Raw genomic sequence first — 13,138 nt, 5'->3', positions numbered from 1 at the left:
GTAATCTTCTGACCTGTTCTGTACCGAAATAGCTGGGATATCTCGCCTCCCCAGCTAATGTGTTTTTGCTGTCATGACCCAGATGAGGTCTCTACTGGGCAGTCACAGGATCGATCATCCTCAGTTGTCAGTGGCTAAAGAATGCAGGGGTGAAGGGTCATGTTTTGTTGACAAGGCTGTCAGAGTAGAGGACATGGCTGCCTATTGGCTAGCATGAGCTTGACCTTTAAGTACAGTCCTGTAGTTTAAGGGCTTGTTGGTCGATGGCCGTTTGAACGTTGGCCTCCTTAAGTGGAGGGTTATGTCAGTTGGATGAACTGTAGAACTTGTTGAGTTTGGCAGTAGTGGACATAGACTTAGTTTTTCAGCTATGCAAATATCCACTACGTCCTGAGATCCATTAAGAAGTGTCATTGTGTTGTAGTTTGTGGTGGTCTCTTCAGATCCCTGTAAACGTCGAATACAGATATGGCATATCGTTTAAATATATGTTTTAAAGGCAGATGTAACCAGAACAAATCAATATGTGGTATGGAACTGGTAGAAACAACTGTGAATGTATGATAAATAATCAAATGTATCACTAGATGGAGGAGTAAACTAACGCCAAAAAAGAGTGAGAAGATGAGATCCAAAAGGGTGATATCGTCAAAAGAAGCGAAAAAGATAATCTAGAAAAGGAAAGATGGAGCAAATGACAAAACGTAATGAAGACAGAGTACAAAAATGTATTTTTAATATCTCTTGGTTCAGTGCTGCTCAGGAGGCCTTGGCCAGATTTGACGTTATAAATCTCCCGACGTGGCCTCAATCACTTCAACATGTTGGGTGTAAATGGAGAGCTCCCTCGGCGAGACTTGGACCTGGGTCTTGGACTGCTGGTAACCAAAGACACGTCCTCAATATGAACGAGCTCAAAACCTGGAGTTTTCAGGGTTGTTGTTAAGGTTGTGATGGCTCTTCACAGTATATGAGGGGTCGCTCCTCTGATCCAGTGGTATTTTCACAAGGGGCAGGCAGTTGGATCGCAGGTAATATTTCAGAGCCATAACACACAGTGGATAACACTTCTATAGGCCTATAACAGATCATGTCAAACCTCGACTGTGCCCTTGTTTAGTTCGAGTTGTTTTGGTTTACAGAAACAGGAACTGAGCCACATTCAGGCAAAAATAAATACCCCCAAATATTTCAGGTTTCTCATCAAAAACCGAAATAAACAGCCGACGTGCGGTAGAGAGCGGTTTCCCCGTAGACCGGTGCTCATTACCTGGACCACTTAGAAAAAAAAAAAGGGGGGGGTCGGAGACAAAGGGAATAATTAAACACCCAGTACGATTGGATTCAACTCATGCCAGGATGCGGAAAACATGAAAGACCCATTCTCACCGGCTTCTCCTCGCTACCTCTGGGGTTCTTCAGCACATCTGCCGCCCGGTCCACAGATCACGCGGAACCGCTGCCACGGTGACGGCCTCCTCACGACGTCACCGACCGCATGCGGTCCGGTGGGCGGATCGAGACCTTTCTGAAGCGTGTCTCAGTGTGTCATATATGGGGCTGGGCGTGTGTCTGCTCTGCAGTACACAATGTTCTAATTGTGTCCAAGTATGAGAACGCGAACCATACGTTGGTTATGTGAATATCCGCCTTTGAATTCACTCGAGTCCGGTTTATTCAGGGTGCTTTATTAATGTATGTTTGCTTCGACAATGCTGAATCGACAATCCCTCGATTCTCCATAAGCTATGCTAAATATTCAGCCAAACTAGCTCATTCAGAACAGTATTTCTAGCCACTCTGTTCACCCTTTCACCTATATCCCTCCCCCCACTTAGACCGACCTATATACCTCTAACTCCCTTTAGATGGGCCTCCAGACATGTGCACATTGCACACACCTTTAGGGCACCTCCACAAAGTTTTTTTATGGGTACATGGTGTACTAGTTCGGCTATCCTTTATTCCTTATCGGGTTTATTACCCTCGGGAGACAACGTGGCCGGCTGGGTCCCGTGCTTATCAGCGCCACGCCACTCACAGTCTGGCAGGGGGGGGGGGGGGGGGGGGGAACCCCTAACCCCTGCCCCTAACGCTAACCCCTGACCCTTACCCTGCTTGGCAGAACGTACTGGGAGGCGTTATGGGGATAGTTGGTCCGTTGGGAGCACCCGATTTTTGCCTTCAACTCAATTCAATTTATCTTACTATTTATATGCAAATATTGCCTATGGGATTTAAAAATGCTGATTTGCATCCTGTTCACCTTTTATAGCAGGTCTACAACGAAAAGGATGAAACTATGTAGCCTCATTTAAATTAAATCTAATGCATGCAGTATATTAGGCTATTGTCAACCAATTCTGCTTGCAAAGGTTGCTACAAGAGGGGCCACGTTTACGCTGTTAAACCTTCTGCAATGGAAAGTGATTTGAAAGTGCATCGAGTGAATGTCTCTGCTTTTAATTGAACAAAGGCATGACAGTCTAGCGCTTCAGCAGTTTACTGGGTTATACTGGCCTCTAGTGGTACAATTGGGTAGCAACATGTACTCTGATTGTGTGTGTGTGTGTGTGTGTGTGTGTGTGTGTGTGTGTGTGTGTGTGTGTGTGTGTGTGTGTGTGTGTGAGTGTGTGTGTGTGCGCGCGCGCGTGCGTGTGTTTGTGCGTGCGTGTGGGCGTCTGTCTCCCGTCCTTTAGCGGGTTTAGGGAGCAGGGCGTGTAGACGAGTCCTGCGCGGGTACAACATGTTCTCCCAGTAAAGAGTCTGAATGATAAATTGGCGTTGCTGCTGTTCAGTTATTGGTTTGGTGCTGTTCTTAACATACATTCTTGCGAGTTCACTTGGATATTTTAAATATTTGGGTGTGTGTTTTGTAGGAGTTATTAGTATTTAAAGTATTTGCAAGTGAGAGGACCTATAGGCCTATGTTCCGACGACACCCTAAGCTCCGTTTATGTTGCATACATAGCAATGAGGCCCAGAGAACCCCAACCCGAACCCCCAATTCCAACCCCCGACGCTAACCCCAACCCGACCCCTAACCGATTCCCAATCCGGAACCATGGACGCAAAAGCAGACATCCTTATCCTTCCTTCCAAGGCTGGCTGGACAGATACAGATAGTTCAAAGATGAACAGTTGATGGTAAGGCATTGAGCTAGCATGACATGAGCAATGCAATAATTGTGTTGTGATATGTGATTTAATAATAACATAGCGAAGTGATTTCCGTGCGTGTGTATGGTTTTAGTCTTTGTTTGGTTATTACCTATGTGGTTCACACTTAGGTCGTTGAGGAGTTGATTGATCTCTGCTGACATCTGGTGGTCAAGCAGTATTCTACTATTCCTTTCTATTTCTGTAATATTACACTATAAATAAAAGAAACGGGATTTCCTTAAGGTGATTGATTTAATTATCTCATTAAATCAATGTGATGAGTTGGCTCTCAGGCCTTTCATCTTGAAACAGTCTTCACACACACACATACACACACACACACACACAAACACACACACACACACACACACAGACGTGCAAACACGCACAAATACGTAAGCACAATAACACACACACACACACACACACACAAAGACACAAAGACACACACACACCCACACAGCTGTTCAGGGCGCAGTGCCCCAGATGGACAGCAGCTGTGCTCTTCAGCACTGCGGCACACAGCCACGACTGTCATGCTGCAGTGCTGGTGTGTGTGTGTGTGTGTGTGTGTGCCCGTGTGTGTGTGTGCCCGTGTGTGTGTGTGTGTGTGTGCGTGTGTGTTAGTGTGCTTATGTCTTTGTGTGTGTTCCTGAGTCTGTCTGTGTGTGTGTGTGTGCGTGTGTGTGTGTGTGTGTGTGTGCGTGCGTGTGTGTTAGTGTGCTTACGTCTTTGTGTGTGTTCCTGAGTCTGTCTGTGTGTGTGGGTGTGTGTGTGTGTGCGTGTGTGTGCTTGTGTGTAAGCATGAGTCAGCTGCCTGCCTCCTCTCCAGCCACTGCTGCTGCTGCCAGTCAGCGAGAGGAGAGGAGAGGAGAGGAGAGGAGAGGAGCGCGTCAGGAGCGGAGAGAGGAAGGGAGGAGAGACGAGAGAGCGTGGGAGGGGGGGAATGCCAGGGAAGGAGAGCGAGCGTCGGCCCAAATAAAGACATGGGGGGGCCTGGGAGGGGCTGGGCCCCTCTGACTATATAAACGCTGGCTGTCTGGAGGGTCGGGTTCGGTGGTCGGGGATTAGGACCAGCAACCGCCGTCACAGCCGCCGCCGCACCATCCATCCTCAGGGGACTCCCTTCAGCCGTCTCAGCTTCCTGGTCCTCGTCTTCCTCTTCGTCCTCCTGGTCTTCGTCCCTGTGGCCCAGAGCCAGGACGCTCCCCAGAGCCAGCATGCCGCGCGTGGACTCGGACCTGAAGCTGGACTTCAAAGATGTCCTCTTCAGACCCAAGAGGAGCAGCCTCCGGAGCCGCTCGGAGGTACCGTCCGTCCGCTGCTGCTGTCAGGCTGGGGGGGGGAGAGGGGGGGGGCACAGCTCTGTCATTAGAGACAGAGCTGTGGTGCATACTGAGCCAGGGAGATATCGTAGCAGAGAGGAGATGTGGGGGTGGAGTGGGAGAGACCAATAGGAGAGGGCAACATGGCCGGCTTCAATGACTTTCTGTTCCCCTGGGGTAGAATGTGGGATAAATACAATGGTGGTCATTGACGTAGCCTCGTGATCACCGTCAAAGGCTTGCCGCTATACCCATAAAGCCTTGTCATTATCCTTTTCAACATTGGAAAGATAGTATCATTAATCGTTGCCTCAATTAATGATATCATGAGTGATGACTAATTGGTTGTTTTGATTGATTGATTGATTGATTGATTGATTAACAATATAAAGGCAGTTCTCTGTATGTACATGCAACCAAACAGTCTCTTGATGACCTTGGCAGCACAACCATTTTTGTTTACCTCATAAGAAAAGAGAGCATTGATTGTCGAACAGTGAGGGTCACCTAAAGCGATGAGACAGACAGCACACATTTAAGAATGATGTAGCAACAGTGCCTTGGAAGACCAATGAAGCTTGGCAGCTATATATCTTAGTGGGAAGACATATGTTTTTTCCCCTGTTATAGAAGCTAATCTTTCCCAAACCCATGAGGGTTAACTACTATTCTCTAAATCTGTTATAACGTATCAGTGTCAGAACTCAAAACAAAAGACACATAGCCAACACACTAGTCCCCATTTCTATCCATCTTGTTTGTTATATTCTAATGTTAGCTAGGTGTTCACCAGCTAGCTGCCAACCAAACATCAGCCTCACCTATGGTAGCCTACAACTGGTTGTAGTAGCTAACAGCTTTTTCACTCGGAGGAGGAAAGAAACTTGCCGGCAGGTTATCAACCACCGCGTCCCGGCGTTTTGTTGGGTAACATGATAGCTGTGGCACGGTTCTCGGTAAAACCGGATTAAAAATAGTACGGTGTGTTCCACGGTGCCCACCAGTACATTCCAGCCAGCGACAGGGGACAGAACTATTTTCGTCTGCGTCGAGGTCGTACCGGTGGTGTTCTAGTTTTGTTTCCTATAAAACTGTGAAAGTGTTGCCATGACGACAGAAGACGGTTACCCTTGCTGATTGTGCACGCGTTCTTTGGTATTCCGATTAGCTTAGTTTATTTTCTTTCAGGAAACCGGACATGTTAAACCCTAAAACCAGCCCTTGAAGCGAAAACCAAACCCTTAAAACCAAACAATGGGAAACCCTAACCCTTACCCTAGAACTGAAAAAAAATTAAAACTCAACCCATAGGAAACCCTACTACCAATAATCGAACACTTTCATCCCCTTGAACGCTAGAACAAAACCCTTGAACCAATAATAGAACCCTAAATCCCAACCCTCATAGGAAACCCTGAACCATAACCCAAACACTAGCTAGGCTTCCTTGATTAAGGATGTCCACGTTGGGGTTTGAACCCAGAAGCTTTCGGCTGGGAACACCACCTGTAACTATGTATTGATTGATTGACTGATCATTCTTCATAACGTTGGTCCGTCCTTGGTTCCTGCAGGTGGATCTCAAGAGGACCTTCACATTCCGTAACTCCAAGCAGAACTACATAGGCATCCCCATCATCGCCGCCAACATGGACACCACCGGGACCTTTGAGATGGCACGGGTCCTCAGTAAGGTGAGCCCTCCAGAGACTGAATAGATCCAAACCACATGAACAACCTCGAGATGTGGCCATGTGCTTTTGTTATCTCGAGGTCACACCGGGAATGTGGGAAATTTACCCGGAGTCCTGGAAGTGATAACGCCACCCGCAACCAGTTGAGATAAACAGGATGCCTTCTGACTAGATCGACATAGAGCCGTTGTGGAATTGTGTGACCTTAGTGTCTGATTATGGGAATAAGTTAAGTTATAATAACGGGATATATAGGCTGAATATGGGATTGTTGGTTCTGAAGTCAAAGACAAGACGGCTCATTAAATGTTTATTGTTGTTCTTCCTTCTCTGCAGCACACCCTCTTCACAGCCATCCATAAGCACTACACTATAGAGGAATGGAAAAACTTTGCCGGCAGCTACCCAGAATGCATTGAGGTAAGAGACTACTTTACCTTTCAATGTGCTTTGACACTCATATAACACTTGCGTCACACCCGCTCTGTTGAGACATAACATTGGCTCTGCTGGCCCCATCTCATTGAGACCTGATGGGTCCATAGTATCTCAGACATTCCCTCGTTGCCAGGCGCTCTGATCTCCGCACAGAGTGCCCGGAACACAGTGTTCCTAACGTGCGTTATTGACAAGAGAGAGGGCGGGATGCTTGCTAGCATACCTTGGAGGGAGAGGTATCTGTTAACACGGGATTAGTGGCGAGAGGCCAGACCTTCCAATCATCTCTTAACATATATATATTCGGATATTGCCTTGTTAAATTATTCGTCAAACAACTCAAAATGTATCGTCCTTTTGTCTGTTGTTATTCTTGTTGTCATGTTGTTATTCTTGTTTGCTCTGGGGCTGTTAACTGGCGTACACAACGCATAGGAAGCAAGTGAACAGAATCAGTGTCATGGTGGACCAGGTTAACGCTGCATTTCATGGCCCTCTCTCAGCCATGAGGTGGAGGTTCAGCATTAACCTCGGTCTCCCATCCCGGTCCCCTTGTACGTATGTTCACAGCATCTGGCCGTGAGCTCTGGCAGTGGCCAGGCCGACCTGGAGAAGCTGTGTCAGATCGTGGAGGCGGTGCCCTCTCTCAGGTACATCTGTCTGGACGTCGCCAACGGTTACTCCGAGTATTTCGTGGAGTTCGTCAAGACTGTCCGGGGGAAGTTCCCACAACACACCATCATGGTACGAGAATCTGTCTGTCTGTCAATGAGACTGTCTGTCTCTCCGTCAGCCTCCCTGCCTGTCTTCCGTCTGTCTGTATTTCTTTCTTTCTGTCTGTCTGTCTCTCCGTCAGCCTCTCTGCCTGTCTTCCGTCTGTCTGTGTATCTTTCTGTCTGTCTGCCTGTCTGTCTGTCCTTCAGCATGTCTGTCGTCCGTCTGTCTGCGTATCTTTCTTTCTCTCTGTCTGTCCGTCCGCCCCTCTGCCTGTCGTCTGTCTGTCGTCTGTCTGTCTGTCTGTCCGCCCCTCTGTCTGTCTGTCCGTCCGCCCCTCTGTCTGTCTGTCTGTCTGTCGTCCGCCCCTCTGTCTGTCTGTCTGTCTGTCTGTCTGTCTGTCTGTCTGTCCGTGCGCCCCTCTGCCTGCCTGCCCCTCTGCCTGTCTGTCCGTCGTCTGTCCGTCCGTCCGCCCCTCTGCCTGTCTGTCTGTCTGTCTGTCTGTCTGTCCATGCGCCCCTCTGCCTGCCTGCCCCTCTGCCTGTCTGTCTGTCTGTCGTCTGTCCGTCCGCCCCTCTGCCTGCCTGCCCCTCTGCCTGCCTGCCCCTCTGCCTGTCGTCTGCCTGTCTGTCTGTCTGTCTGTCTGCCTGTCTGTGATCCAGCGGTGCTCTGTGTTTGGCAGGCTGGCAACGTGGTGACAGGGGAGATGGTGGAGGAGCTCATCCTGTCAGGGGCTGACATCATCAAAGTGGGCATCGGGCCAGGTGTGTGCGTGAGTGTGTGTGTGGCACTCTGAAAACTGTGGACCACTTTTAATCAGTACATTCAATGAGAGCCTTTTTTTTAGAGAGACCTGATATCTACCAGCTACTCATAGTGATGGTTTTCTTGGTGTGTGCGCGTGTGTGTGTGTGTGTGTGCGTGTGTGTGTGTGTGTGTGTGTGTGTGTGTGTGTGTGTGCGCGTGTGTGTGTGTGTGTGTGCCTGTGTGTATGTGTTTTTGTGTGTGTGTTTGTGCCTGTGTATGTGTGCGCGTGTGTGGGTGCGCGTGTGTGGTTGTGTGTGGGTGCTCTCCAGGATCTGTGTGTACAACGCGCATCAAGACCGGGGTGGGATACCCCCAGCTCAGTGCTGTCATAGAGTGTGCTGACTCCGCCCACGGACTCAAGGGCCACATCATCTCTGTGAGTCACACCCATACACTAATCAATATACCATTACTCCTTTGTGGCTCATCCCCAGCAGCTGCTTATTACCGGAACACTGCTGGTTTTGGACAACATGAGCATTGCATTTACGTGAAAGAGGAATTCAGAATGAATGAGGTAGAATTTTGCCGATTTCACCATACGTACATCCTTACATACGTCATTATATTTTTCATTTCTGCATTACGGTGTTCGGCCACAAGAGGGCGCCATAGCAATGGCAAAATGCCTCAGTTGGGTTACGTTTCGGGTGAATGTTTTAGGATCCAATTAGTGACGGTTTGTGTTTCGTTGTTCCACTCAGGATGGTGGCTGCAGTTGCCCTGGTGATGTGGCTAAGGCTTTTGGTAAGTGCGGTCAAATAATTTAAAATATGTATATATAGAAAAATGTATCTATATTCATGACAGTAGCAGTATAACTCATAGACTGAATAAAATGTAGACATGAAATGTGAACAAATAATGTCATTGTTAAACACTGCTGTTGCGGTGAAGCAAAAATAAAAATAAAAAGTCCTCGACCAATCAAAACGTGTCCCTGCTCATGGTGTCCCTCCCTCCTCCAGGGGCCGGCGCTGACTTCGTGATGATGGGGGGCATGTTGGCGGGCCATGACCAGTGCACCGGCGAGGTCATCGAGAGAGACGGCAAGAAGTACAAGATGTTCTACGGCATGAGCTCCGACACCGCCATGAAGAAATACGTCGGGGGCGTCGCCGAATACAGGTAGGAAGTTCTGGCATTGAGTAGAAGAGTATAGTGGTGGGGGGTCGGGGCCAAGATATCCTTGGTAGATCTCCTATCTGCTTACTTCAAGGACCGCTAGCCAAACGCAGCTCGCTGGATGTTATCCTTGGTATGCCAAGGTTTGCTGACCCTAAATGTTACGGAAGCGAATACTGACCCCTACTGGCCTGTGTGACACACTATTGTGTAATTTAGACGCTTTTTATACAAATAGTGATTTCAATTATCAAGGAGCAGGTAGGTATTGGGCATCTTGCTCAAGGATCTAGAGATCAAGGATAGGAAGGTTTGAAGCTAGAACCTTTTGCCCAGGGGTGGAAACACCTTTAATGACTAGTGGACTACCCTGCCCCATCTTATGCTTCACTTACCTTTTGGGCGATATGTTGATAAATTTTAACGATGAATGTACTGAGTTTGTGACATGGAGGCCCTCAACCCTTCATGTTCTCCATCTTACTATCAAACAACACAAAGTCTTTATAGATTCCCCGGTATCACTCCAACATGTTTGACCCTCTCTTATAACATGTTTATATTACAAAAATAGTTATATTCTAGTACTAAAAAAGTATCCTGCAACCCCCCCCCCCTCCCTCCAGGGCGTCGGAGGGGCGGACGGTGGAGGTGACGTACCGGGGGGACGTGGAGCACACGGTGCTCGACGTGCTGGGGGGGCTGCGCTCCACCTGCACCTACGTGGGCGCGGCCAAGCTGAAGGAGCTTAGCCGCCGCACCACCTTCATCAGGGTGACGCAGCAGTCCAGCCACATGTTCGGCTAGCGTCCAGCGCGACCGCGGGTACGAGGACGGCGTCCGTGCGTCAATTTGTGTTGGGTGTGTGTGTGTGTGTGTGTGTTTTTGTGTTGAATTATTCCAAGTCATGAGAGCGTGATGGAAATTCAATTCATACCTCTATGAAGTCAGCGGTTTAAAGGTGACGTATTATACCACCAGGGGTATTTTTTAAAACGGCTTGTAACAGTATAATCACACTCACACCTGGCATTTCTTCTTTGCGTCCCACGTCAAAGAGTGTGTTGCACCTATCACTGTCAAGTAAAACACCCCCATCAATAAGTTTGAGTACATCCACAGTAGACCCCCCCCCCCCCCCCCCCCCCCGCCCCCGAGACGGGGGTGTCCTCTAGGGAGGGAAGAGCCATGACAGACTGTGAAGCCACAAGTGTTAAATCGTACCATATGTAAGCTGCTGGTAGCCACACCGTAGTAATGTACATTGTAGGAGTCGTGGGATGTGTTTCATAAGTTGGTTTTAATGGTTAATTACCTGCTGCTTCATAATTCTTTACACAATGGTAATTAAGGAGATATTTTAAGGATGAGGAGGTGCTGTAGAGACGAGAGATTCAATGATGATAATGACACAATAGCGCTAAACAAGTGATTGCTCATGATTAAACGTTTGTGCTTTATAAATATGCATTGCATGTTACATGTCGCAAAATGGCGACTAATGTATCTTATATCGCGGTTTATACGGCCGGCCTTCAATAAAGAGTGGAAAAACGATGTTATGCAAATGCAAGGATTGAGGCAACATGAAACTAGTGATACCGTTGGAATGTGACTGGGAGATTCTCTGGGGTTAAACACTGTAATAAACTGTATGCTGGGCTATGGTGGACCTCCTATTCTGTCTTGATCCATAACAGTAGGCTACGTAACATGATAGGTAACATGCTAACGCTTTCTGTGTTGTTGTCCCCACATGCTAATGCTGTGTCCATCTCTGTCTCTTTAAAATACATCTTCTGTCATTTAATGTGCCACTGAACTGTAAAGCACTGCAGCTATTCACGGCAGTAGGGTAAACAGGTTTGGGTTAAGCGGGGTTTAATACAAGCAAGGATGCATGTACCACCCCGTTGCATATACAGGGAGGGCCTGGATATCTGCTTCGTGTATCTGATCAAAGTATCTGACATACTTGAAGCACTACTGTTGCTGATGTTGTCTTTGGGGGGCGGGGAGGGTGTTCTGATTTGGTCTTTGACTCCACCGTGCCTCGGGATACATTGTTAAAGAGTTTAGTGCTCTTATGTACTGAGATATACTGTACTCACATACTTGAAGAACGGGATCTTCAGGGACTGGAAAGCAATTATACAAATAGTATTTTCAAGACGTATAAATATCATGCCTTTACTGGAGAGCAACACTGTGGCTAAAGAGGAAGGAGAGACTGATCCGTTTACAGTGATCACGAAAAAATATATCCCAAATAAAACAGAATACTACTTAAACTCTGCTTGCGTTGTGTTTTTTCCCTCGGCACAGACGCCATTAGTGGTGTTTGGAAACAAATGACCTCAAATAAATATTAATGTGTCTTTATAGAGTTTATACATTCAACATCTGGGCACTTAAGTAGTTAGTCGTAATCCTATGATTGGATCACCATTTTAAACTGCTGCCTGCCACTATTGTCAAGATGTTATGGTTTATTCATGAGTTATTCTTACTGGTTTGCGGCAAATAAATAAAACAGTTGAGACAGATTATATTTCAAATGCTCTTTGTGTGTTTGTACTCCAAGTCTGACACTTAAAATAATGATTTATTTTAAAGTCTATGTTTGGGTGTAAGACGCTGATATGTCCAACTAAATGTTGCCGTTGTTATGAATCATCATCAAAAGGTTATAATTCTCCATTCTGAAGTGTTTGGAACAAACTTGAACCTCCCTTTTGTAAACACTTTGTACCCGTTTTTTTCATTTGCTATTGATTGTTGTTTAATGGATAAATTCCGTTAACTAGTGCAGTCCTGTCCATTTTGTTAATGTTTCAGTTAAATATGGTATTGTTTGTTCAGTATTTCTACCAGGACCCATCCAGTATGGGTCAGTATGGGTCCAGCTCAATGTAAAAACTTGTTCCCATTAGCTCTACAATAAACAACCGCACAGCTGAGCAGTGTTTGTATAAAGAAGGACTTGAGTCACGATCCTTAGGAAATTCGTAAAAATCCCACACAGAAGAAAACACGCAATCACAACTTGCAGTTTGCAGATATGTCAAGGTTTCATTTTCCTTTAAAAGAGGTGTGATTGTACAGATGTCAAATACATACACCGACAGGGGTCCCGACACCCCCACCACCGCTATAGCAGAAGGGCCTAGAGAAACATGGGGGGGGGTTCAGGACTTCTGAGTGAGTGCGATATAGTAAGCAAAACAAGTTGGCTGGGAACCCGCTTCGGTAAGGGGGAGGAGGGTGGTGGTGGGGGGGCGGTGTATCAAGTGTTGTCGCGTTCCGTGTGTTCGTCAAGTCCTGTCACACACACGATGCATTCTTGTGGTTGGAGCAAAGGTTAGCCAATGGGAGTTCACGATTGACACGTGGCTGACCTGGAATAGGACGAGGGCAGGACAGGACGGGGCAAGAGAGGCGACTGTTTGAGCGGCGTGGGGGAAAAAAGTATGGCAGGGGTAAAACTGAACAACCACAGCTGACGGTAAGCCCCCCCCCCGCATCCCCCCTCTCCTCTCGGTGGCAGTGACCGGGACAGAGGGTTCACACGGAGCCTTCTCCCTCTCCTCCCTCCGTGGCCGAGGGTCCTGCGCGGTGGAATCGTCGGAGGACGTCGCGGAGAGTTCATATAAAGTGTTCCAGAGTGATCCTAGCCATCTCCATCGAAAACATCAACATGTACACAGTTAATTTGTCCATAACGACGTCTTGTTAATCATATCAAATCATGGGTCATAAATGTACATACCGTAGGCTATAAATGTACAGCCCCTCCCCGTTGAGACACACCACAGTTGTTAATTGAACGGGGGAGGGGGTTAAGGGGTCAACTAAACTGTGAAGTGGGACTCC

General features: G+C 47.5%; 1 protein-coding gene across 1 annotated transcript; it reads left to right on the top strand.

The window, feature by feature from the left end:
- Positions 1-4,382: 4,382 nt before the first annotated feature.
- On the top strand, positions 4,383-10,072 carry gmpr (guanosine monophosphate reductase; the record flags this gene model as incomplete). The annotated part of the gene is made up of 9 exons (XM_079749184.1): positions 4,383-4,469; positions 6,062-6,181; positions 6,518-6,601; positions 7,190-7,363; positions 8,016-8,097; positions 8,410-8,516; positions 8,845-8,887; positions 9,109-9,268; positions 9,892-10,072. The coding sequence occupies 9 exons, from the start codon at positions 4,383-4,385 to the stop codon at positions 10,070-10,072; spliced, it is 1,038 nt and encodes a 345-aa protein (XP_079605310.1).
- Between the last annotated feature and the right edge of the window lie 3,066 nt (positions 10,073-13,138).

This window comes from Pollachius pollachius (assembly GCF_949987615.1).
Source record: "Pollachius pollachius genome assembly, chromosome: 13".
Taxonomy (NCBI): domain Eukaryota; kingdom Metazoa; phylum Chordata; class Actinopteri; order Gadiformes; family Gadidae; genus Pollachius; species Pollachius pollachius.
The sequence above is the reverse complement of the archived record's forward strand: the minus strand, read 5'-3'. Positions and strand labels throughout refer to the sequence as shown.